This window comes from Schistocerca gregaria, chromosome X (assembly GCF_023897955.1).
Source record: "Schistocerca gregaria isolate iqSchGreg1 chromosome X, iqSchGreg1.2, whole genome shotgun sequence".
NCBI lineage: Eukaryota > Metazoa > Arthropoda > Insecta > Orthoptera > Acrididae > Schistocerca > Schistocerca gregaria.
This window is the reverse complement of record NC_064931.1, coordinates 143,622,546-143,648,932: the sequence shown is the minus strand read 5'-3', so window position 1 is coordinate 143,648,932 and position 26,387 is coordinate 143,622,546. Positions and strand designations below refer to the sequence as shown.

General features: G+C 44.2%; 1 protein-coding gene across 1 annotated transcript in view; it reads left to right on the top strand.

The window, feature by feature from the left end:
* Positions 1 to 26,387, top strand: part of LOC126299481 (G patch domain-containing protein 4) — a 63,701-nt gene that overhangs the window by 25,529 nt on the left and 11,785 nt on the right. The window contains exons 3-4 of the mRNA XM_049991420.1: positions 577 to 684; positions 20,391 to 20,527. Of these exons, the coding sequence (XP_049847377.1) occupies positions 577 to 684; positions 20,391 to 20,527 (245 nt within the window). The remainder of the gene's footprint in view (positions 1 to 576; positions 685 to 20,390; positions 20,528 to 26,387) is intronic.

Genomic DNA, 26,387 nt, shown 5'->3' with positions numbered 1-26,387 from the left:
AGTCCATTTTCATGAATGATCCCCATATTTTCTTGCTTTCCAAATTTAGAGGCAAAGAGACAGTAAATTCATTCATTTGAGGTATAAATAGATTTGTAATTGAAAATGCAAGAGCTAGGAAATATTATCTTTAATCAGACCAGAAATTTTATTCATGAGAACAGCACTGGCATTTTCCTGAATAGCACTGTGATGTGTTTACTAAAGTATGGGAATGAAAGCATGTGGATCCAGTAGTATTCATGCTGTGGAGGTAAAAATTAAAAAAATTACTTTCACTCCTGTAAAATGTATAAGTGTGTGTATCGTGTTTTGTTTGTGTGTGTTCCACGTATGAAAGAAATGTGGATGTTTGTCTTACAATGTGTAAATTGTTTGACATCAAACCTATTGTTTTTCCAATTACTGTAATGGTGTGTGTGTGTGTGTGTGTGTGTGTGTGTGTGTGTGTGTGTGTGTGTGTGTGTGTGTGTGTGTGTGTGGGCGCGCGCGCGCGCGCGCGTGTGCTTGTATTAATATTCACAATTTACAAAATACATATTATGTTATAATTGGATATAACATTTCTCCTTTCAGAGTGGAGTTTCTGTAAAAGTTTGTGATAAGGACCTTGAACTCACAAACAAGAAAATCACTAACAGGACGAAAAAGAAGTCAGAACTTGTACATGGAAGATTTTATAAGGTTTGTTGCAGATGCCACCTCTTACAGTTACTGATATGGATGTGTTTATTGTCACAGTCTTCAATTGTACTTTGGAAGATTAGGTATTATTCACTATTGTTGTGTGAGCTGTTTAGTAACCTTAATTGCCAAAAGATGTCATCTTCATATGCTGAATATTATCGTGACCACAATCATAAAAAGTTTATTAATATACTTACATTTTGTACTGCATTCATGTGTTATAGGACAACCATTTTCACATTTTTTAAGGATGGGAATCCCAGTATGGTAGCCCCCAGGAAAGAGAATTAAGGGAAGATATAATAATATTTGTAGAAAAAAAGTCTGTAGCAAAAGGACCACAATTGCTTTGTTTTATTTTCTGTATGCCAGCTGACAAATTTATGAAAGGCTTTGATACTCTCCAACAGAATTTGGACAAAGAGCATCAGCTGAAGCTTTGAAAGACCAATAAATAGTAATTTTTCAGGATGTGAAAGCAGTGTAGAGTTTAATTACACTTCTTGAAGCATGGTCATATATAGTGAGAATGATGTGAATCTCATATTTACAATAAGTATCAGAAAAGTGTCTTCTGCATAAAGAACGATGAAAGTATTATTTTAAGATAAGGAGAGCTCAAAAACTTTGGAAAGAGAAGTTCCTACCACAATTGAAGTAGTTAATTATAATGAAACATGGTGGAAGGATGAGATGAAGATAATTGCAGAGGGGAAAAAAACATTTTAAATATAAAACATGTGTGATCTGGAAAAATTGGTATATTGCCAAAGTGCAAAGTGTTTCTTTGTCTGTACAGTTGGCATTATACAAATTTTGACAAGCAGGAAAACATAAAGGAGATAATAGAAATCCAATAACACGGAATGTGGTGCATGACATGTATGAACAAACAATTGAACAACACAAAATGTTTATGATCTCCACAATGTTTCTGCTTGATGTACTAAATGCAAAAATTATTATGCCATGTAATCTTCCTCACTGTGATAGATGCCGTGGAAAAATTCAGATACCTTTAACTTGTCACATGATGCTATTTATATCACATCTTATGTGTGGAATGCTTTTCTGCATAGAGTTCTTGTGACACTAATAATCTTCCTCACACTCTCTCTGTGTGTCAGAGGGGTTAATTAAGTGTAGGAATAATTTCTACCAAGTGAGATGGCACAGTGATTAGCACACTGGATTTGCATTCGGGAGTAAATCTCTTCAGGCAAATGCCAGGGTGGTTCATTTGAAAGGGCATTGCCAACTTCCTTCCCCATCCTTCCTTAACTTGACTGGACCAATGGCCTCGCTGTTTGGTCCCCTTCCCCCCAAATCAACCAACCAACTTTATTTGTACAGAACATTTAGTGATATACCATACTAGAAGCCATCAGCTTTTAAATTTTTCACGTGTTTGATGGTGGAGCTCATTCGAATAAAATTCTTATTGAGTGTACATGCAGTAGGGATGGGCTCCTGTACGACAACATCTGGGAGTTGTGTTGGCAGTGGTATAGAGCAGTGATCATCAAACTTTTTTCCTCAAGAGCCAATATTTACATTTTGGGGAAGCACCTTGGCCCACACAATATGTACCGACCCTAATATAGATTGCTAACATACATAAAAAAGTACATAATGATCCCCCCATAGACTAACTGTAGTAAGCCATGCAATAGCCACTGGCTCTGATGTATTGATTTTTAAGCCAACACCAGTTGGAACATTTTGTGTTGACTGTTCTCGTTCCAGATTGCTGTCAGCCTCAGTGACCCCAAAGTTTTGACAGTGTAATTAACTGAGAAAGTGCTATTCTGCCGCCTGTATGATCAGATGATTAATTGATTAACAACAGTAACTGTATTTTTATTTAAATGCATTGTGCTATATACTACAGGATCACAAATGCTTACTAAATGTTTTGAATGTCATTTTTATTCGATTCGCTTCATTGTATTGTGACAGCCTGAATTAATTTAATGTACCTTTCTACAAATAAGTGCTGCATTTGATGAGTGTGTCTGTAACGCTCATTCTTCCCAACTCCATGGTACTTCCATGTCATAACTTATACCATATTAGCTGATCAATATGAGTTTCGCAGGCCACTGTGTTGTCAGCACTGGAAGACAAACAATAAAACACTCCCCTCACATCCTGTAACACTGCAGTAACCATGCTACTTAGGCCGTGTCCTACGTGAGCGACAGAAGCGAGTGACTTCTGGATACGCGACACTCTAGCGACAAGCAGCAGCATTGGGCGAAAAGCTTGGGTGTCCTGCGTGGGAGCAGCCATGTCGCGCTACAAGATGGCTGCTTAGAGCCAACCAACTGTTTCTGTAAAATGGTGTCACTAACCTGTAGAATACTGTAGCTGGAGAGCAGGTTACAGCATTAGGTTTACTCTAGAAAAGAAAGCAAAAAGGAATGCTGTGCATGAAATTTACAAAAGGAGGAATCTCCATGGAGAATTTCATAAATATCATCAACTACGAAGATCACCAGACAAATTCTGCGAATACACGTGAATGAGCAGAGGAGCATTCAACTATTTCATCAATAAATTAAATACAAATGTTTTTTTTTTTTTTTTGCATGATCAAGAACTTTTAACAACCAATAAATGCAGAGGAATGACTACTACATGACTAACTACGCTAAATACAAACATAGATACACAGATTGATACCACTGAACAAAAGCTAGCTGTGGTTTAGAGGTAGCGTATACAGTTCGTGATTATTTGTTTGTTAAAGGTTCTGGGTTCGATAACGAGCAGTTCTTACATTTTTACTGACTCGGTTACAATTCTGTATACTAAGTTTTATGTATACTGTTTACACTACATCGCTAAGTGTATTTTTAAGGTCTTGCCAAAGAACTTGATAGTCACACGTATCCCAGTATATCACACACATTTACTTCCTAATAAATTACAATGAACCATGAAATTTTACAGATATTCGATGTTCCGAACGTAATTCATCAGCATTCGGTGTTAAGGCCAAGCGTTTCAATTACTCTAAATTTTCTGTGAAAGTAAAGCTTACAAAATTTTTGGGAAGAATGTCAAACTTTTGTGTAATGATTTGTCTAAAAGAATGAAACAAAAAATATTAGGGTAAAATTTGGTGCACCTCATTTTCTGTTCATGATTTCGAGCATCATTAAAAGGCATGTAGAATGTTTCTCTGATCTGCTTATTTCTTTTACACAAATCATTTCATAAAATATTTGACTGACTGACTTTCATTTTTTTAATTTCAAGTTTTATTCAGAAAACACGATCGTACTGACTCCAGGTTTGCCTTCCTAACGTACTTGATTCGAAGGAAGCCTTTTTGACATTTAAATACTGCATGAATGTATCTTTTTATGTGCAAAATAGCTAGGTCTCGAAGCGATGAAATTTTTGACGCTCTCTTTACAGCAGCTTTTTGTTAAATATTTCAAAATTTCCCCAGCTTATTAGTTAAGTTTTCATTAATTACCCTGATTACTTTCAAGCAGTTACATATTATCATGCGAAACTAGACCTCATGGTGTAAGTTATAGGGAGTCTTGTTTTTGTTCTACTCATGTGTTTACAAAATCGTATCGAGTGTTAATCATATGATAAAATAGTCCTTTCTGCGTGCGGTCATGTCCAAAATTCGTCGTTTCGATATCTCGAGTCTTTTATGAGGTACAGTGATTTTTACAACCACTTGATTCTCGAAACGTAGGAAAGGTTCGGACGGGCCACAGATGACCCGTTCGTGGATATAACAACCAATACCTCAAGAATGAAAAGAGATGAACTATACGGAAAGTCTACACAATGTGATTTTACCTCTGCAAATTCTTAAAAATTTCATGCAGCCTTGTACTCAATTTCGTGCAGCATGGTAGCTATGATGAATAACGAAAATAAATTCACACCTGTATCGTTTAAAGATATCAAGCTATATGTTGCGCTAGAATCAGATGTTTTCACCGAATAGTTTTCTTAAAATCAGATGTTAAGTAATTCATAGCTGCCGTCACGTCCGCTCCGCTGCTTTGCCGACAGAGCGAGGTGGCGCAGTGGTTAGCACACTGGACTCGCATTCGGGAGGACGACGGTTCAATCTCGTCTCCAGCCATCCTGATTTAGGTTTTCCGTGATTTCCCTAAATCATTTCAGGCAAATGCTGGGATGGTTCCTTTGAAAGGGCAGGGCCGATTTCCTTCCCCATCCTTCCCTAACCCGAGCTTGCACTCCGTCTCTAATGACCTCGTTGTCGATGGGACGTTAAACAACACTAACCTAACATAACCTAAACTGCTTTGCCGAGAAAACACATGGCTGTCGTGCGCGTGCTGCAGTGACAAGATTCAAATATGTTAGAATTCAAACATCGCCAGTTGCAGCGGGAGACAGGCAGCGACACAGATGTCGCTCACATAGGACACTTCTGTAATTACACCTGCTGTTGTGTTTTGTCGCCTGAAGCTGTCAGCCGCTGCTGCTCGCTCCTGTCGCACATGTAGGACACGGCCTTACCCATCTGCCCCTGAAGTTAGTGGCCATCCTTACTTAGCTCACGGCTGAGTTCACCAACGTCTATTAAAATTAAGTGTGTCTTGAAACATTATTCTATCTTCGAGTATTTTTTACTGTTACTGAGCAGGAAAACTACATTCTTAAGAATGTGTTGACATTAGCAGACGTTTTTTTAGATTCAGCTTTTAGGTGCTAGATGCATATTATTATAAAATAAGAATCAGAAAAGCTTGGAAACTACATAGTTGAAATGATTTATTGTCTCTCCCACAGAAACCTAAATTTAGTAGAAAGCTGTTCCATGAATTGTCTCCATCAGAGTGTGAAAGAGACTTTCATTTATTTATTTTATTTATGTGTTCCATTCCATTGTAGCCTGTTACCTGTAATTTAAACACAGGCTGTATTTTTTCTTATACAAATTGTGCAATATACATGATTCCACGATACACTCCATTGTTCAAAATTCAGTGGGTGTGCCCTACTGGTTTTCTTTACTTTTGGAGGGTGTTGTGGTTGTATCTGAGACAAACATTCTGTTTGAGTTAGATCACACGACATTGCATCTTGACCTCAAATGATGCAGTAACATGCATACTACTTGTTTTTATGCAATTTCCAGAATAAATCCTATGCAAAAATCTGCCTCTTCCATTGATTGCTGGCTCCCTTGTTGCAGGGAGTGATTGCCCAGTTCCAAGAGAGCATCATTGTTGCCTGTAACAAGTGTAGCCATGCTCTAGTCCATGTCACCCAGGTTCTGGTTGCTTGAGTGGTGAGGCACGAGGATTCCCCTCTACCAAGAAAGCATTGTTGTTGCCTGTAACAAGCATAGCCACACACTAACCTGTAACCCGGATTCTGATTTCATGGGTTGTGAGACACAGCTCACAGCTGCGTTTCTCTTCTATGTTGTTATGATGTCTGTGCATATCGTGTTCCCAGTTCTTTTGCCACCACTGTTGACCTCAGCTGTCTTGGCTGCATTGTTTCTTGATCTCCTGTCACAACCTCTCGTAGTGTAGTAGACAGTGGTTGGTTGATGTGCTACCCAAGCATTTCCTGAAGTAATGTCAGCAGTGCTGTACAAGATCTGCTATTCTCTTTCGCAACACGATATCTCCTTGACATTGAGTCTTCGGTTCCAATTCAGTTGCTGCTGATCAGTATCAGCATACAGTAGATATCTCCAGATAGTATGTTCTGGCACACCTTCATCACAGGCGTATGATACAACATGGCGTCATCACATCCTTTCTACGCTTCGTGGATGGGGTCTTCGGGGCCCTCTGCCGATCTATATCTGCAATTTTCTGTTGTATCGTACCTTCCGCGTGCACGTCGCGGCCTCATATAGTTGCTCTCAAGTCCAGGAGAACGGTGTGCCACAGGGTTCTGTTCTCAGTGTGTGTCTGTTTTTAATAGCTATTAACGGGCTCGCTGCGGCCGTGGGAAATACTGTCTCCGCTTCCCTGTATGCTGACGTCTTCGGCCTTTACTACAGCTCTATTGGCATTGCAGCTGCTGAATGTCGGCTACAGGGCACAATCCGCAAGGCGCAGTCTTGGGCTGTAGCGCATGGTTTTCAGTTTTCTGCAGCCAAGACCTGCGTTATGCATTTCTGCCGGCGACGCACTGTTCACCCGGAGCCGTGGCTTTATCTTGACGGTGAGCTTCTTACAGTGGTGGAGTCACATAGGTTTTTGGGGATGGTTTTTGATGCCTCATATTCGGCAGCTTAAACAGGCGTGTTGGCGGCATCTAAATGCTATGCGATGCCTGAGCCACACCAGGTGGGGCGCCGACCGCTCTACTCTCCTACGGCTTTACCAGGCGTTAATCCAGTCCTGTCTGGACTACGGGAGTCTGGCTTATGGCTCAGCATCCCCATCTGCGTTGCGGGTGCTGGACCCAATCCTCCACAGCGAGATACGCCTTGCCACTGGTGCCTTCCGAACCAGCCCTGTGGACAGCATACTTGGGGAGGCAGGTGTCCCTCCACTGCGGTTCCGACACCAACAATTACTGGCTGCTTATGCTGCCCATGTTTTTAGCTTGCCCGGGCATCCAAATTATCATGTCCTCTTCCCGCAGTCAGTCGTTCATCTGCCAGAACGTCGGCCCCGGTTGGGTTGTCCGATCGCTGTACGTGTCAAACAGCTTTTTTCCTGGCTTGGGTGTTTCCCTGTTCCACCTCCTTTCCAGGCCCCTCTGCGTACACCCCCGTGGTGTTTGCCTCGCCCTTGCCTTCGGCTCGACTTGGCACATGGCCCGAAGGACTCAGTCCCTCCGGAGGCCTTCCGACGCCGCTTTTATTCCATCCTGGCCACGTATCAGGGCTCTGGCGTTGTCTACACCGACGGTTCGATGGTTGCTGGTCTAGTCGGTTATGCACTAACTCTAGGGGACCATTCTGAACAACGTTCGTTGCCGGCTGGCTGCAGTGTTTACACTGCTGAGCTGGTCGCTATCTTTTGTGCCCTAGAGTATATCCGCTCCTGCTCAAGTGAGTCCTTCGTTATCTGTAGCGATTCCCTGAGTGGTTTACGAGCTCTCGACCAGTGTTTCCCTCGTTCTCGTTTGGTGATGGCTATCCAGGAGTCCCTGCATACTCTCGCCCGTAGCGGCAGGTCTGTGGTCTTTGTTTGGACCCCAGGCCATGTTGGTATACCCGGCAATGAAACTGTTGACCGCCTGGCGAAAGAGGCCACCAGTGCGCCATCTCTGGAGATTGGCCTCCTGACGGCTGATTTGCGGGCAGTCTTACGCCGCAAAGTTCTCTCGTTTTGGGATGCTGAATGGCGCCGTCTGACCACCCCTAACAAACTCCGTGCCGTCAAGGACACGACGACTGTGTGGCGGTCATCCATGCGAGCCACCCGCAGGGATTCAGTCATCCTTTGTCGGCTCCACATTGGCCACACCCGACTCACGCACAGTTATTTACTGTGTCGTGAGGATCCCCCTCTTTGTCGTTGTGGGGCATCCTTGATGGTGGTCCATATTCTGTCGAAGTGCGCCCTTTTAACCGTGCTCAGGCAGACTTTTGCAATGCCTGACACGCTCTCTGCTCTTTTATCAGATGACTCTGCCATGGTGGACTTGGTTTTATGTTTTATTCGGGCAGGGGGTTTTTATCCTTTAATCTGAGTGTTTTTTTAAGTGTTGATTCTGGCTTTTAAACTCTGATTTTAAACTGAGTTTTTAAAGTGTTCTTGGTGGTTGGCTTTTCCTCTTTTTCTCTACTGTCGGCCAACCACCATCACACTGTGTGTTTTAATTTGTTTTGTCTGGTCTCTGTCAGAGTATTTCATGTTCTGTTTAGTCTGCTGTCTTTCCTGTTGTTCGTTTTTTATTCTCTTCGGTTGGTTTTAGTTTTTATGGAACAAGGGACCGATGACCATAGTAGTCTGGTCCCTTTAATCCCACAAACCAACCACCTTCATCACCATAGGCACACTCAGAGACCTGTCTTCTACCAGTTCAGTGACAGTAAGCAGCTTAGGGGCTGTGGCCAGTCAAGAAGTGTATCAGGCCTCTTTGGGGATTTCCCCCTGCGGGTTCGGGGGTTAGAATAGGCCCGCGGTATTCCTGCCTGTCGTAAGAGGCGACTAAAAGGAGTCTCAAACGTTTTGGCCTTGTGAGATGGTCCCCTAATGGGTTTGACCTCCATCCTTCTAAATTTTCCGAAGAGCGAGCCGATTGGGGAAGGGCGCCTTACAAGGAGCGATGTGTCCATCATGCATTACCATCTCTAGCCAGGTTTGTCGTCATCGCTTAGCAGTCCCGCTCACCTACCATCTCTTGGGCGTGGATTTGTTCTTGGGTGCAGTTTATTGCAGTCTGCTATGCTGTGTCGCTTTATGCGCCAATGACGATATTGGACTACATCACCTGAAATCCAGCACGGTAGCCAGTCCGTTGTGGTGGGGCCGCCATGTACCCTGTTGGTTGTAGCCCCCTGACTACACAGGGATCGCTCTGCTGATGCCAGCGCCATTAACTCCCCACGTATGCCAAGGAGTAGATGCCTATCTCCTTGGGGCATTGGGACTCCCGGCAATGGCCATCATGCCAGGTGGTCGTTGCCGAGGCTGGGTGGCGCCTGTGGGGAGGGCCCTTGGTCGGAGTAGGTGGCATCAGGGCGGATGACCCGCAATGAAGCGTGGTACATCATCTCTTGCTGGCGGCCAGCCGCCAGCAGTCTCTAAGCGTTCCAGGGCTCAATACAACGTAACTACATATGACCCCAAATCGTTCCCCTCCCTGGCTACACCATGGGAGGAACGAAAGACTAAGGATGCCAGCGAAACATACTCGCCCCGCTACCTGGTGTGTACGAGAGCTGATGGTGAATCCTTTACATCCATGAAGCCTCAGTTCTTCGTCGAGCACTTAGAGGACAAGTTCGGGGAGGTGGAGGGCTTGTCCAAAATGCGCTCGGGCTCGGTTTTGATCAAATCGGCGTCTTCCGCCCAGTCCTGCCGGTTACTAGATTGTAACAAGCTGGGGGATGTTCCGGTTACAATCACGCCCCATAAGAGTCTTAATATGGTCCAGGGCATAATATTCCATCGGGACCTTCTATTGCAGTCCGATGTCGAGCTTCGCGCCAATTTAGAGCGGCGAGGTGTTCACTTCGTCCGGCGCGTACATCGTGGTCCAAGGGATAAGCAGGTTGCGACCGGTGCCTTCATCTTCGCCTTCGAGGGTGATACTTTACCTGAGAAGGTCAAGGTGATGGTCTATCGTTGTGACGTCAAGCCATATATCCCTCCCCCGATGCGGTGCTTTAAGTGCTGGAAGTTCGGGCATATGTCTTCCTGCTGTACTTCCTGCCTCACATGTCGAGATTGTGGACGCCCATCACATCCCAATACTCCATGTGCTCCGCCTCCCATCTGTGTAAACTGCGGAGAGCACCACTCGCCTTGCTCGCCGGACTGCAGGATCTTCCAGAAAGAGCGCAAAATCATGGAGTATAAGACCCTGGACCGCCTGACATACACTGAAGCCAGGCAAAAGTTCAAACGCCTCCATCCTGTTCGAATGACTGCCTCTTACGCCGCGGCTACTACTGTTATGGCCCCATTAGCTCTCCCTCAGACTGCCACCTCTCACAGCTGGACTGCTACACCTGCCCCCTTGATGGTGGGGGGCACTTCACTCCCTGCTGCTCCTGCACTACCTGCCTCAGGAGCGGCAACCCCCCCAACCATTGGGGACATCAGTCCCCACTTCTAAGCTGGGGAAGCCTCAAACTTCCCCGGCTCGAATAGCACGGAAAGGGTCCCTTGGGTCCCTTCCTTTCCAGGTTTCCGCCTCTGGGAAGGGTGACGTCAGCCAATGGAAGAAAAGCAGACCAGCGGCTGGTCGCAGGGCTTCCCGCTCCTCCTCCGTCCCGGAGACTGACTCGCTGGAGCCCTCCCAGCCAATGAAACCCAAGGCCCAGGGAGACAAGACGAAGAAGAAGACCTCTAAGGCCAAGGAACACGCGGTGGCATCCACCCCACTGCTCCCTACAGGCTCTGCGTCTGAGGATAAGGTGGAGATCCGGGCGTCCGCTGAGGACCTGGATCTCGCCGGACCCTCAGACACCATGGAAGCAGATTGTACTGGTCCTCCATCGGTGGCAGTAGGTGACCCAGTGGCGTGATCTGCCTCCTCGGTCCCTTCACGCCTTTTTCGGACATGGACAAAGCGATAATCCAGTGGAACTGCAGCACTTTTTTCCACCACCTTGCTGAGCTTCGCCAACTCATCAGCAGTCACCCTTTCCTCTGCATTGCCCTACAGGAAACTTGGTTTCCGGCAATGCGGACCCCTGCCCTACGTGGGTATCGGGGTTATTACAAGAACCGGGCAGCTTATGAGAGGGTATCTGGTGGAGTCTGCGTCTACATCCTTAACTCTGTCTACAGCGAATGTGTACCTCTTCACACACCTTTAGAGGCTGTCGCTGTAAGGATGTGGACGCCTCAGCCTATTACTGTCTGCAGTTTGTATCTTCCGCCAGATGGTGATGTCTCGCGTCTTGTGTTGGCTGCATTGATAGCACAACTGCCTCCTCCTTTTGTGTTACTGGGCGACCTTAACGCCCATAACCCCCTGTGGGGTAGCGCCGCGATTACTGGCCGGGGTAGAGATGTCGAGACTCTTCTCTCGCAGCTTGACCTCTGCCTCTTAAACACGGGAGAGCCGACACATTTCAGCGTAGTCCATGGCACATTTTCGGCCATCGACCTTTCTATCTGCAGCCCCGGACTTTCACCATCCATCCACTGGAGTGTCCATGACGACTTACGTGGTAGTGACCATTTCCCCATCTTTCTGTCACTACCACAGCGTCACTCTTCTGCACGCCCCTCCAGATGGGCTCTGAATAAGGCTGATTGGGGCTTGTTCTCCTCTCTCGCCACTATCGCACCTTCTTCCCATGACACCATTGATGCGGTGGTTCAGTCGGTCACCACCGGCATCGTTTCTGCGGCGGCATCTGCGATTCCCTGTTCATCCGGGTCCCCTCGACGGAGGACTGTGCCTTGGTGGGCGCCCGAGATCGCAGAGGCGATTAGAGATCGCCGGCGGGCTCTTCAACACCATAAGCGGCACCCGTCCTTGGAGAACCTCATGGTTTTTAAACAGCTCCGTGCCCGTGCCCGACGCCTTATTCGCCAACGGAAGCAGGAGTGCTGGGAACGGTATGTTTCCACCATTGGCGTCCGTACCTCTGCATCGCAGGTTTGGGCTAAGATAAGGCGACTCCATGGCTATCGGCCACCTGTCTCTGTCCCTGGGCTTTCGCTGAATGGAGTGGTGTGTCCTGACTCCGACACGATTGCGGACCGGTTAGCAGCGCATTTTGCTCAGTGTTCCGCATCTACGAATTACCCACTGGCCTTCCGCTCCCGGAAAGAGCGGTTGGAAAGTTGGAGGCTTTCCTTTCACACGCGCCACGCGGAGTCGTACAATGCTCCTTTCAGCGACTGGGAATTCCAGAGTGCACTATCTGCTTGCCCTGATACGGCTCCTGGGGCAGACCCCATCCACAGCCAGATGCTGAAACACCTCTCTGTGAATTGCCAGCGACGCCTCCTAGATGTTTTCAACCGCATCTGGGTTGAGGGTGTGTTCCCGTCTCAATGGCGAGAAAGCATCGTCCTCCCCGTGTTGAAACCTGGCAAGAACCCGCTGGAGGTGGACAGCTACCGCCCCATAAGCCTCACCAACGTTCTTTGCAAGTTGCTAGAACGTATGATGAGCCGGAGGTTGAGTTGGCTCCTCGAGTCTCGAGGCCTTCTGGCTCCGTCTCAGGGTGGGTTCCGTAAAGGCCGCTCTGCCGTCGATAATCTGGTCTCCCTAGAGTCTGCCCTCCGTACAGCCTTTGCACGTCGCCAACATCTGGTTGCCGTCTTCTTCGACATGCGGAAGGCGTACAATACGACGTGGCGATATCACATCCTGGCCACACTTCATGGGTGGGGTCTTAGGGGCCCGCTCCCGATTTTTATTCAGAATTTTCTGTTGTATCGTTCCTTCCGCGTGCAAGTTGCTGCGTCCCATAGTTCCTCCCGGGTCCAGGAGAACGGCGTCCCACAGGGGTCTGTCCTCAGTGTCTCCCTGTTTTTAATTGCGATCAATGGGCTCGCTGAGGCGGTGGGATTGTCCGTCGCAGCTTCCTTGTATGCAGACGACTTCTGCCGCTACTACAGTACTACAGCTCCGCTGGCATTGCAGTCGCTAAGTGCCAGCTGCAGGGCACTATCCGCAAGGCGCAGTCGTGGGCTGTAGCGCACGGCTTCCAGTTTTCGGCCACTAAGACCTGCGTTATGCATTTCTGCCGGCGTCGCACGGTTCACCCTGAGCCACGCCTTTACCTTGACGGTGAACCTCTTGCTGTGGTAGAGACGCATCGGTTCTTGGGACTGGTATTTGATGCCCGGTTGATTTGGCTGCCTCATATTAGGCAGCTTAAACAAACATGCTGGCGGCATTTAAACGCTCTCCGTTGCCTTAGCCACATCGGATGGGGTGCCGATCGGCCCACCCTTCTCCGGCTGTATCAAGCGCTGATCCAGTCCCGCCTTGATTATGGGTGTGTGGCTTATGGTTCGGCATCGCCATCAGCATTGCAATTGCTGGATCCCATCCATCACTGCGGGATCCGACTCGCCACAGGAGCATTTCGGACAAGCCCTGTTGACAGCTTACTTGTGGAGGCTGGTGTTCCTCCATTGCGGATCCGGCGCGACCGACTTCTGGCCGCTTATGGTGCCCACGTTTGTAGTTTGCCAGGGCATCCCAACTACCGTCTCCTGTTCCCGCACTTGATTGTCCATCTTCCAGGCAGGCGGCCCCGGTCAGGGTGTACGATCGCGTTTCGCATCCGGGCTCTACTGTGTGGGATTGAGTTTTTTCCTCTCCCGCCTGTTTTCCGGGCCAATCTCCGTCTGCCCCCTTGGTGTGTGCGCCGACCATGCATTCGGCTGGATTTGGCACAGGGTCCGAAAGGCTCGGTCCCTCCTCCGGCCCTCCGCCGCCGCTTTGTTTCTCTCCTTGCCGACTTTCCCGGATCTGCCGTGACCTATACCGACGGTTCGATGGTCTCTGGTCGCACTGGTTACGCTCTTACTCTAGAGGATCATTGTGAGCAGCGGTCGCTGGCACCCGGGAACAGTGTATACACTGCCGAGTTGGTTGCCATCTATCGCGCCCTAGAGTATATCCGCTCCCGCTCAGGTGAGTCTTTTGTCATCTGTAGTGACTCCCTGAGTGGTTTACGAGCTCTTGACCAGTGCTTTCCTCGTTCCCGTCTGGTGATGGCCATCCACGAGTCGCTCCATGCTCTTGCCCGTTGCGGCCGCTCCGTGGTCTTTGTTTGGACCCCAGTTCATGTCGGCATCCCGGGCAATGAGCGGGTTGACACGCTGGCTAAACAGGCAGTGAGTTCACCGGCTCTGGAACTCGGCCTTATGGAGTGTGATCTCCTGTCGCTTTTGCGCCAGAAAGTGCTTGGTGCCTGGGGTGACGAGTGGCGCACCGTGCCCACGCCCAACAAACTTCGGGCGGTGAAGGAGACGACCGGTGTGTGGCGCTCCTCCATGCGGGCCTCTCGGAAGGACTCTGTCGTCCTCTGCCGGCTGCGCGTTGGCCACACGTGGCTGACACACGGCCATTTGTTGCGCCGGGAGGACCCACTGCTATGTCGCTGCGGGGCAGCTCTGACGGTGGTCCACATTTTGGTGGACTGCCCGCTTTTAACAGGACTCAGGCAGACGTTTGCGCTGCCTGATACCCTCCCTGCCCTTTTATGTGATGACGTTGCTATGGCGGACCTCGTGTTGAGTTTTATTCGGGCAGGGGGTTTTTATCGTATGATTTGAGTGTTTGTCCTTTTATTTCCTGTATTGACTTGGGCCTTTGACCTGTGGTTTTAAACTGTGGGTTTTAATGTCATTTGGTGGTTGGCTTTTCCTTATTTTCATGGTCGGCCAACCACCTTCACACTCGGTGAGATTTTAGTTCCGTTTGTCTGGGCTTTGTCTGTCTTTCTTGTATTGTGTCGTCCCTTGTCTCAGTTCTCCGTTTTTAACGACTGACAGTTTTTATTTCGTGTGATTTTATCGTGGAACAAGGGACCGATGACCTTAGCAGTCTGGTCCCTTCAATCCCACACCCAACCAACCAACCAATCTTTGGGAATTTAGATGCTTCAGTCCCAGTCTCAGTTTTTTATTTGGCTGAGAACAATAGATGCACCTCGCTATTTGGGCATCTTTCTATCATTTCTGCCGTAGATGGAAAACCTGATTTTGAATTTTCTGCTTGTTTGTGGCATGTATTCCTATTAAATTCAGCACTTCTTCCTTCAGGCAATAGATTGCCGCTTTTTCCATAAGTGGAAATTGAGTGGACACATTCCAGGTATTACTTGCGGTATCTCAACTGACAAAGTGCCATAGCTCCTGCCAACCAAAGAAGTATTTCACATTGCACTCTGTTAATTATTTGTGCTGGTTTCATATGCCATAGCTATTTCCATAGTTATGGCTACAACATATTTGTGTGGATCGTTTCTCACAAGTCATATCACCTCATTTACAGCATCTTCTGCTGACTTTCTGTTTTTGAAACCATACTGTTTCGAATTCATTCCATGAAGAAATCCTTTGTCCTGTGGTCTACCACATAGCAGGTTATCCAGAACCTTCCCTGAGGTACTGAGGTGGCAAATTGGTCTGTAGGACTTTGGAGCTAGGGGATCCTTGTTCTCACCCTTTTTCAAGATTATGACATTTGCTTTCTTCCATGTATCTGGCATTCTTCCTTGCAATAAGCAATAAACAATACATTGTAGAGTTGGCATAAATATTAAGTTATTTGCAAATGAAGGGCTTGTAGAACTTCAGTGGGGATGCCATCAGAGCCAGGCCATTGATTCCTTTTCAGTTTCAGTTTTTTTGTTGCCGCCTCTTCCAAAAATGTGAAAGAGGAAACAGTCATTGCACATTGTCAGTTCTGGTGTGGTGATACCTACTCAACATTAATGATAACTATAATAAAATGTTTTAAATGTTATGCTAGAAATATTTTGCCTGAATATAATTTGTCAAATAATTAAAACATTGCAGATAACATCAGTGCTGATGTGAGTCATAACCTGCAGCCATCTACCCTGTCTATTTGATAGCTGCTACTAGTCTCTAATCACTGTCTTAATTGTGAACCACCTATCCTTCCCATCAATACCCATAAAGAATATTCACTTGATTTTCTGCCTAAACAGACTGCCATCTGCATATGGATTCCGCAAGCAACCTTATGGTGCATGGCAGAAGGCACCTTGTACTATACCATTTCCTTTCCTGTTCCACTTGCAAATAAAGAGAGGAAAAACAGCTGTCTGTTTTCCTCTGTATCATCTGTAATTTATCTTATCTTTGTGGTCCTTACGAAGAATGTATGACGACGGTGGTACAATCATTCTGCAGTCAACTTAAAATGCCAGTTCTCTAAATTTTCTCAATAGTGTCCTGCAAAAAGAAAACCATCTTCCCCCTAGAGATTCCCATTTGAGTTCACAAAGCATCTGTATAACATTCGCTCAGTAATTGTATCAACTAATAACAAATCTACACGCATGCTTCTGAATTACTTCAATGATGTCCTTCTGTCCAGCATGCAGGGGTCCCAAATACTTGAGCAGTGCTCATGACTGATAACCCAGCAGTTTAGTCCATTTACTCTAAAACCAGCCAGCTGGAGCAGTACTCAAGAATAGGTTGCACTAGTGTTCTATAAGCGGTCTCCTTTACAGACTAACCACACTTTCATAAAATTCTACAAATAAACTGAAGCCGACCATTTGTCGTCCTTGCTACTATCCTAACATGCTCATTCCATTTCATACTGCTGTGTAATGTTACACCTATATATTTCATCAATGTGATTGTCAGTAAGCACATTGGTAGTGTGCTTCAGCTTACGTTTTTGCATATTAAGGGTGAGCTGTGAGTCATCACACAAATCATAAATGTTGTCTGTAAACTTTTATCCTCCTACAGTCACTCAATGACAACATGATGTGTACATCACAGCATTATTAGCAATCTGCTGCCATTTTCTGCTCAGCCTGTCCACCAGATAATTTGTGATTTAGAGAATAAGAGTGGTTCTGTCACACTTACCTGGAGTACTCCTGACATTACCCTTCTCTTGATGAACATTCACCTACGAAGACAACATGCTGGTTTCTATTACTTAAGAAGTCTCTGAGCCACTCACATATCTGGGATCATAGTTTGTATGCTAGTAACTTTGTTAGTCACCTGCAATGGGTCACAGTGTCAAATGCTTTCCAGAAATCTAGGATTATGGAATCTGCCTCTTACGCTTCATCCATGGTTTGCTGGATATCACGTGAGAAAAGGGCAAGCTGAGGTTAACACGAGCGATGCTTTTGAAATCCTTGCTGAATTGTGGGTAGAAGCTTTTTCATCTCAAAGATTTTTATTATATTTGAACTTATAATTTGTTCAAGAATTCTGCAGCAAACTAATGTTAAGGATATTGGTCTGTAATTTTTGAAATCTATTCTTTTACCCTTCTTATATACAGGAATCTCCTGCACTTTTTTCCAGTTGCTTGTGACTTTGTACTGGGTGAGACATTTACAATAAATGGAACCGAATTGGGGTTCCATCCGGACCTGGTGACTTAATTTTTTTTCAACTCCTCAGCTGTTTCTTTGTCAGGGATGCCTATTACTACATCCTCTGTGCGAGAGTCTGTGCGACTCTTAAATGGTGGTATGCTTGTACAATTCTCTCTTGTAAACACTTTACTAAATATGAAATTTAAAAACTTCATCTTTCCTTTTGCTGTCCTCTACTGGCACACCAGACTGGTCACTAAGTAAATGGATGAATGGATATAAGCCTTCAACCTGCTTAGTGATTTTCATGTAAGACCAGAATATTCTTGGCAAGATGTCGTACTAAAGTATGATGGTGGTAGTTGTCGTTTGCTTCGCGCATCAATCTTTTTACAGACGAAGAAATTTGTACTAATTTTTGCTGATTGTTATTTGCGCATTCTTTTTTGAACAAAAAGTGCAACAGTCTGTTTCCTCATCATCCAGATTTTGTTACTAAATGACAATGGTCTTTTCTGTCCTTACTTCATTTCCCAGAATGGATGCATTACCTACCTAACATATACTTCCTGTGAATGTGTTTGTCTTACACACATCTACCAAGAAAATTGGTCCAGTCCCAACTTGACGAGACTTGTTTCCAGAATGAAATGATATGACTCATCTTGGCTCACATGACATATCAGTCAAAGACAGTGCCTTCAGTTGTTGCCAGGACTCATAGAAACAGTCATCTGACACTTTTAAAGGTTTCACACATAGGACATGATGTTTATTATCTATAAAGTGCTTATGATTGAACAACAAAGGGCAGTTGTCATAGTGTAGCGTTTAATAAAGTATTCGTTTGACACTGTTAGAACACTTGTAAGGTTTCAACCTCAAGATTGTGCCTAGTACACAGAAGTTAGATGCCCTATGACTGGGCAAGAGGTCTATAAAAGATGTTATGTTCCACTTCTACCAATACTGGACAGACTGTAAAACCATATTACAGCTGCAGTGAACTCTTGGGACAAAACTATCATCAGATGTGGTATGAATTCTCTAATCGTCTGGATGTCACCTTTGCAGCCCAAGACAATTAAAGGCCGGGGCGATTGAACATTTTTAAAACTTTTTTATCTGTATAATCAAATGCGAGCTACATGACTCACATTTGTGCATAATTTGTGGAATATTAAAAGTAGTAAATAAAGTCCATTTTGAATCACCTTACAACTACTAATAGCATATCATGTATTATAACAATCATTCTTTCTTGTAAGAGAAATATGATAAAAATGATGAAGCCATTTCATAATTATTCCGCACAGCTACAGTATTACAGATTTAGAAAACATAATTCCTGTGAAACGCAGCTAGGTCTTTACACACATAAAGTTTTGTGTGCTATTGACAAGGCAGTTGAAATTGATTCTGTATTTCTAGATATCCAAAAGGTTGTTGACACTGTACCACTCAAGTCGCTTGGAGTGAAATTAGATGCTTATGGAATATCATCTCCGTTATGCGACTGGATTCATGGGGTCACAGTTCATAGTAATTGACGGAAACGCATCAAGTAAAACAGAAGTGATTTCGGGCATTCCCCAAGGTAATGTTATAGGCCCTCTGCTGTTCCTCGTCTCTAAACAATTTAGGAGATGTTCTGAGTAGCCACCTTAGGCTTTTTGTAGATGATGCTTTTGTTTACCATCTAGTAAACTCAACAGAAGATCAAAACAAATTGCAAAACAACTTAAAAATGGTGCGAGAATTGGCAGTTGACCCTAAATAATAAAAATTGTGAGGCCATCCACATGAGTGCTAAAAGGAATCAGATAAACTTCAGATATATGGTAGATTAGTCTAATGTAAAGGCCATGAACTCAACTAAATATGTAGGAATTATAATTATGAACAATTTAAATTCGAAAGAACACACAGAAAATGTTGTGGGGAAGGCAAACCAAAGACTGTGTTATATCGGCAAAATACTTAGAAGATGCAACAAATCTACTAAAGAGACTGCCTACACTACACTTGCCCATCCTCATTTGGAGTACTGCTGCACTATCTGGGATCCTTACCAGATAGGATTAATGGAGTACATTGAGAAAGTTCAACGAAGAGCACCTCGTTCTGTATAATCGCGAAATAGGGCAAAGAGTGTCAAGGGCATAATACAGGATGTGAGATGGACACCATTAAAACAAAGACATTTATCGTTGCAGTGGAATCTTCTCGTGAAATTTCGATTGCCAACTTTCTCCTCCGAATATGAAAATATTTTTGACGCCAACTTCATAGGGAAAATGATCATCATAATAAAATTAGGGGAAATCAGAGCTTGCACGGAAAGATATAGGTGTTCATTTTTTGTGCACACTGTTAGAGAGTGGTATAATAGAGAATTATTGTGAAGGTGGTTCAGTGAACCCACTGCCAGGCATGATTTGCAGAGTATCCATGTAGATGTAGATGTAGATTGTATGCGGCAACATTGCTGCATAGGTATGCAGTAATGTTTCCATGTATAATATGCACAGTTGTCAGATGTAACTGTACAGGGTAGTTATGAAGTGATTGCATCATGTTTTTACTTACTTAGATGAAAGAATGACTTTTATGACTTGAAGTTGTGCATCAGAGGTTATAGAGTGTGCTTCCTGATCATGGTGTGTTACAACAGCTGTTATTGTAGGTGTACTTATTAAATCACAACTGGTTCATTCTGCACAAACATCCTCAGGCAACAGTGGTGAACACTTTGTCACATGAGGATGTTCAAATAGGGTAAAACTGGTCATGGCTTAATAAATGCACGTAAAATAATAGCTGTGGGGGTTCCTTAACACTCTTAATAATATGTATCTTAAACACTATACTATTACAGTTACCCTTTGGTGTTCAGTCATAAGCGCTTTATAGATAATAAACCTGATGTCCCATGACTGAAACATTTAAAAGTGTCATCTGAAAAATCAGTAACATACTAGGTATCATCTACATCAATACCTAGTCAATTTTTTTATCTTTCTTCCAGACATCAACATTACTTGCAGATGGCTCTGTAAATGAGACCCCTAGCATAACTGAGGAAACTGATGTCATCCAGATGCCTAACACCTCTTTGACAGATGAAGAGCTATTCAGGATATGTGGAGGCCGCACTGCACACAAGTAAGATATTAGATATAGTCTTTGTATTCTTATGTAAAGAATAATATTGTGTTAGTCAATGCACTACTAACTACTAAAATTCAATCTCAGACTGTACATTTTCTAAAACACCTCTCTCTCTCTCTCTCTCTCTCTCTCTCTCTCTCTCTCTCTCTCTCTCTCTCTCTCTCTCTCTTTTAGTTGATTGGGTGGTTTTTCAAAATGAACCCTAGTAAGAGCATAAAGCCCATTAAAAAAGTGTATCATATCTTGCCCAAAGCAGCCGTGTTTAAGCTAAAATTTGATAAAGTCATTTAATTCACTGTAAATAAAAGAGATCTCTCAGTATTCTTTCATTGTCAATTGTGACTAATGATATAACTCGTAAGTACCTAATCTTAATGTTCATGTGAAGAATATATAATGAAATCATTGACAGAAGTTAACACTACAACACAACATGGGGTTTTACTGCAGCATCAGTGTTTGATCAGTAAATTCACAGCACACTTCAAGTAATACCCCTCAAGAGTTTACATTTTTAAATGACATGCTACTACTTTTCTACAGACAAATGCTCCGATTATAGCATATCGTGGGATATTTCAAATTCAAGTATTATCCCTGCATGGCTGTTATTAGCATTCTCTCATACTTGAATTATCTAATACAGGTGTTCCTGTGAATATTGTGCATGCTTAATATGTATTAGCCCATCCCCTCTCCCCAATTCCTTGTTTTTGTTTAAACTTTTATCATACTGTTCCCAAGTGTAACACTCCCCTTCCCACTCACGACCTGTAGCTTTATCCACCTCTCATGGTCATTTATATTGCTCAATTTTTGTTCCATTGTATGTCAACAGTGTCGTCAGACATCCTACCTGACAGGGGATTGGTGCTAACCCAAAGTATTTGTTCTCTCTTCTTCCTCCTCCTCCTCCTCCTCCTCCTCCTCCTCTCCTCTCCTCTCCCCTCCCCTCCTCTCCCCTCCTTTCCATACTTTGTCACACAGGTTCTTGAAGATTTTAGTTCAGAAAATCATATTCCCATGTTGTAACCAGAATCAAGTCGATATCCAAAAGCATGCTCATTAATTAATTAGAAGACTTAGTACTGAAAATACATTAGTCATGAATGCCAGCATGCAGCCAGAACAGAACAGAACTGAACTTCAGGAAAGAAAGGGCTGATATTTTTACAAACCTCTAACATTCTAGAATACACAAACATTACAAATGTAAAAAAATTTGGAATGCCTTCCAGAAATGATAAATACTAAATAACAAGTAATTGCTAGTGGTTGGGTTTGAACTGAGACATGCAGCACACCAACCACCAACTTTAACTTCTACACCACACTGCATGTACTAAAGCTTATGCCATTTATTTCTCTCCTGCAATTCAAAAGTTTGCATTGGAGACAACTACAGCACCCTCGTTCTACCACTTGTCAGTGTTCCTTTGTGTGGCAGCACTGATGAATTTTTGTGTTCTGGTTCTGTTGTCACATCATCTTCACTATGTCGAGCATTGTAGGTAGCCCCCTCACATTGAAGTTTCACAATTGACAAATGATCTGTGCCCCAGGACTGTAGTAGGGATTCCTACGGAGGACATGTCTCTTATTGATGAAGGGTCATAATCCTTCACTTCACATGTGATGTCCACCAAGCAGTGAAGAACACGATACAGCCCAAAGTATTGCTGTAGTAACTTTTCTGATAGTCTCACTTTCTGCACAAGAGTAAAAATCCATGTCATTTCCTGAGCTGTATCTCACTGGCCAGTGCTTGGCATTATACCGATCTCGGTCTTTCTCCTGGGTGTCCAAGGATCATATGCAAGCAAGCTGTCTTGCTTCTTTGGTCCTGGTAATGAATAATTTCACATAGTCATCCTGAGTATTGTCCAGTCGAAATGGGAACAGTGTATCCGTTGTTGTTTTGGCCTCAAACTGTGGGTCAGAGAGACAGGTGGAAACATATAGTGTCTTGCTTCACTGTGTTGTATGTGAATGTTGCAGTGGGTAGTATTGTGTCCCAATATCTCTGATCTGCATCAGTGTACTTCAAGAGCACATCAACGTCTTTTTAAAGCAAGCTGTGATACTACTCGTCTGTGGGGGTAGGCAGTTGTCTTCATATGGGTGATGTCATCAAATGACATTACCTTTGATGTTAGTCTTGACTGAAAACTTTTATACGATCAGAGATCATCACACAGGGTGCTCAGTGCTTCAGAATTATGTCTTCTACAAGCAATGTTGAAATTTTTGTAGCTTCAGCAGTGTCAGCATAGCTTTGGTGACAGTGTAGCAGGTGAAGTTGTCTGTACAGACTATTATCATTTGATTCCTATTAACTGACTACTGAAACCTCCCCAATAGGTCAATTCCAGTGTAGTGAACTGGCCCTGCTGCAAGTGGAATTTGTATCAGACACACCGGCGGTAAGTGCAGAATGAGGTTCCGCTGCTGGCATTCCTTAGAATGGCTCATGTAGTGTCTAAGAAATTGGTATAGAACTGGACAGTGAACCCTACTTCTTTTCACAAATCCCTGGTGACCAGATGTGCAAGCTTTGTGGAAAAACTTCAGGATAGTAGACCGTAGGCGAGCTTGGAAGACGAGCAACCGTTTCCATCCTATCAGATCATAATTCCTCTTATACAGGGTGTTACAAAAAGGTACAGCCAAACTTTCAGGAAACATTCCTCACACATAAAGAAAGAAAATATGTTATGTGGACATGTGTTTGGAAACGCTTACTTTCCATGTTAGAGCTCATTTTATTACTTCTCTTCAAATCACATTAATCATGGAATGGAAACACACAGCAACAGAACGTACCAGCGTGACTTCAAACACTTTGTTACAGGAAATGTTCAAAATGTCCTCTGTTAGCGAGGATACATGCATCCACCCTCCGTCGCATGGAATCCCTGATGCGCTGATGCAGCCCTGGAGAATGGCGTTTTGTATCACAGCCGTCCACAATACGAGCACGAAGAGTCTCTACATTTGGTACCGGGGTTGCGTAGACAAGAGCTTTCAAATGCCCACATAAATGAAAGTCAAGAGGGTTGAGGTCAGGAGAGCGTGGAGGCCATGGAATTGGTCCGCCTCTACCAATCCATCGGTCACCGAATCTGATGTTGAGAAGCGTACCAACACTTCTACTGACATGTGCAGGAGCTCCATTGCACATGAACCACATGTTGTTTCGTACTTGTAAAGGCACATGTTCTAGCAGCACAGGTAGAGTATCCCATATGAAATCATGATAACGTGCTCCATTGAGCGTAGGTGGACGAAACTAAAATGAGCTCTAACATGTAAATTAAGCATTTTCGGACACATGTCCACATAACATCTTTTCTTTATTTGTGTGTGAGGAAAGTTTCCTGAAAGTTTGGCCGTACCTTTTTGTAACACCCTGTATAATGCTTCATTTATTAATTTGAATTCTTCTTTCATCAGTTTCTCATTCTTCAAGGTTTGTATGGTTTTCAGCAATGCTGGCTCTTCCCTCTTTTCAGCATCATTTCCATTTAAAGCAACAATGACTGAGATTTAGTCCAGGCTGCTGTTTTCTGCCACAGGAGTCCTTAAAAAGCAGTGTCCTTGAGATTGTGTCCATTTTTGTGTACCACTGTGATGTCATATTCCTGAAACCTGTGTCTAGCTCACCAGTCTGGTTGATGCATCCTACAGACTAAGTCAGCCAGCATAAAAAATGGTGGTACACCACAACAGTGAATGGTTTGCCAAATAAGTTCAATTGGAACTTGATGGCTCAAACAACTGCAAGGTACTCTTTCTTGGTTGGAGAGTGCTTCCTATCGGAATTTGAGAGTACTCTAGAAGCATAATCTATCACTTTATTAACACCTTCCTGAATTTGTTGTAGAACTGTGTTTCAATTGTGTTGAAGGTTGCAAATGATGAAGATTGGTTTGTGAGCCACTCAACTGTGTGGTCATCAGTGTCCGCACAAAGTCCCAGTTTTTACACAGTTCAATTTTTACACAGTCCAACCTAGCCACTGTCACGAATGATGATGATGATGATGATGATGATGATGATGATGGCAACACAAACCACCAGTCCCCAGGTATCGAAAATCCCCAACCCGGCTGGGAATCGAACCCGGGACCCCGTGATCGAGGCAGCAATGCTAGCCACTAGACCACAAGCTGTGGACAAGTTGCAAATGAGAAATACATCCAGCTGACAGGAACTAGAATTGCATGATAGAGCACAGTCCTTCAAATTTCCCATTTTCTCAGACTGTAGCCGTAATGTTATTCTTGGATGGGACATCTTGAAAGCATCACAAGCAGTCATAGACCGTTGAAGATCAGAGCTCCAGACTGATGAAGCTATTTCAGCAAGTACACTAAACAAAGATTGTTCTGGACAGTTGTTTGCTGTTGAAGACATTATCCTACTGTTTCAATGACAAGTCTCAGTCATCAATCTAGATGCTCAGAGTCCTTGGCCCTCTCCTGTTGTCCTCAGGAAGGAGGAGGATGGCACACGATGTTTCTGTGTCAATAGCCAACAACTGAACAAACTCACAAAGAAAGATATCTATTCATTGTTGCACATTAATGAGCCCCTAGACAGCTTGAGAGTAACTAAGTATTTCAGAACTATGGACATACAGCAAGTATATTGGTAAATCAACATTGATGAGGATGACTGGGAAAAGGCTGCCTTTGTAACTTCTGATGGCCTGTATGAGTTCAAAATTATTCTGTTTGGACTATGTGACACTCTAGTCACCCTCAAACTTACAATGGACAACCTGCTTCAATGTCTTAAATGGACAGTGTCATTTTTTGAAGACATCTGACATCTAAATCACCAAACAATCGTGTTGAACTGTTTTCAGATTGCAGACCTATGCCTGAATCTGAAAAATTGCCTCTTTATCACACTAGAAATAAAAATTCCAGACATGTAGTGAACATTGAAAGAGTCCCTCCTGATACAGAGAAAATGACAAGCAATCACAGGTTTTCTGACCCTTCAACACATTCATGACATTAGAAGTTTTCTCAGTATGTGCTCATACTACCAGCAATTTATAAAGGACTTCTGCCCTAAGGCACATCCCTTGTGGCAACTACTGCAGTGAAATGCCAAACTTTCCTGGAATTTCTCCAGTCCCACCACTGTATCATGTGAATACTGTGAGAGAACTTCACACCAATACCAATTGAAACACAGTTTTCTTTAGCTGGTAACAATAAGCATTTGACAGTGCAGAGAAACAAACCCCTGAGTTAACTAGAACACAGACAGTGGGCTGTCGATGACAAAGAGATTTCTGGCATTTGGTGACTATTGTCCATGGAGGAATTTCATTTGGGGTGGCCTCACCCCCATGGATTTGCCTTGCTTAGTTTTCGTGGATCTGACTGCTAGATGAGCAGCAGATATTTCTTTACTGTGGCAGGAAATGACTACAGTGTGTTGGGGAGCAACTTCATACGGTATATGGCATTGGACTTTGTCCCATAGGTCGACTGTAATTGCCTGCAGTTGACGTGCGAATAGAACTATTGCAATGTTTGACATCTGGCAGTGTAGTTGTCATCAGTGTACTCACCTTCTTTCTCTGCAGTACCATACAACTTGTTCAGGGTATTCATAGTGGTAACTTACCAACATGTTGCCCTGTATCCTCCAAATGTGCTCTGTGGAGCATTATATTTACACCATCTCCACATTGGTTGTACCTTCTGTGTTTGGGTGCAGGGTTGTCATTTGACAGTTGTGGCATAAGTGCAAGTTTGACAAGTCCGTTCTTCCTGGCACTTTCAATTGGTGGTGGAGATTGGTACTTACAGGTCGATACACCTCTTCTCCAACA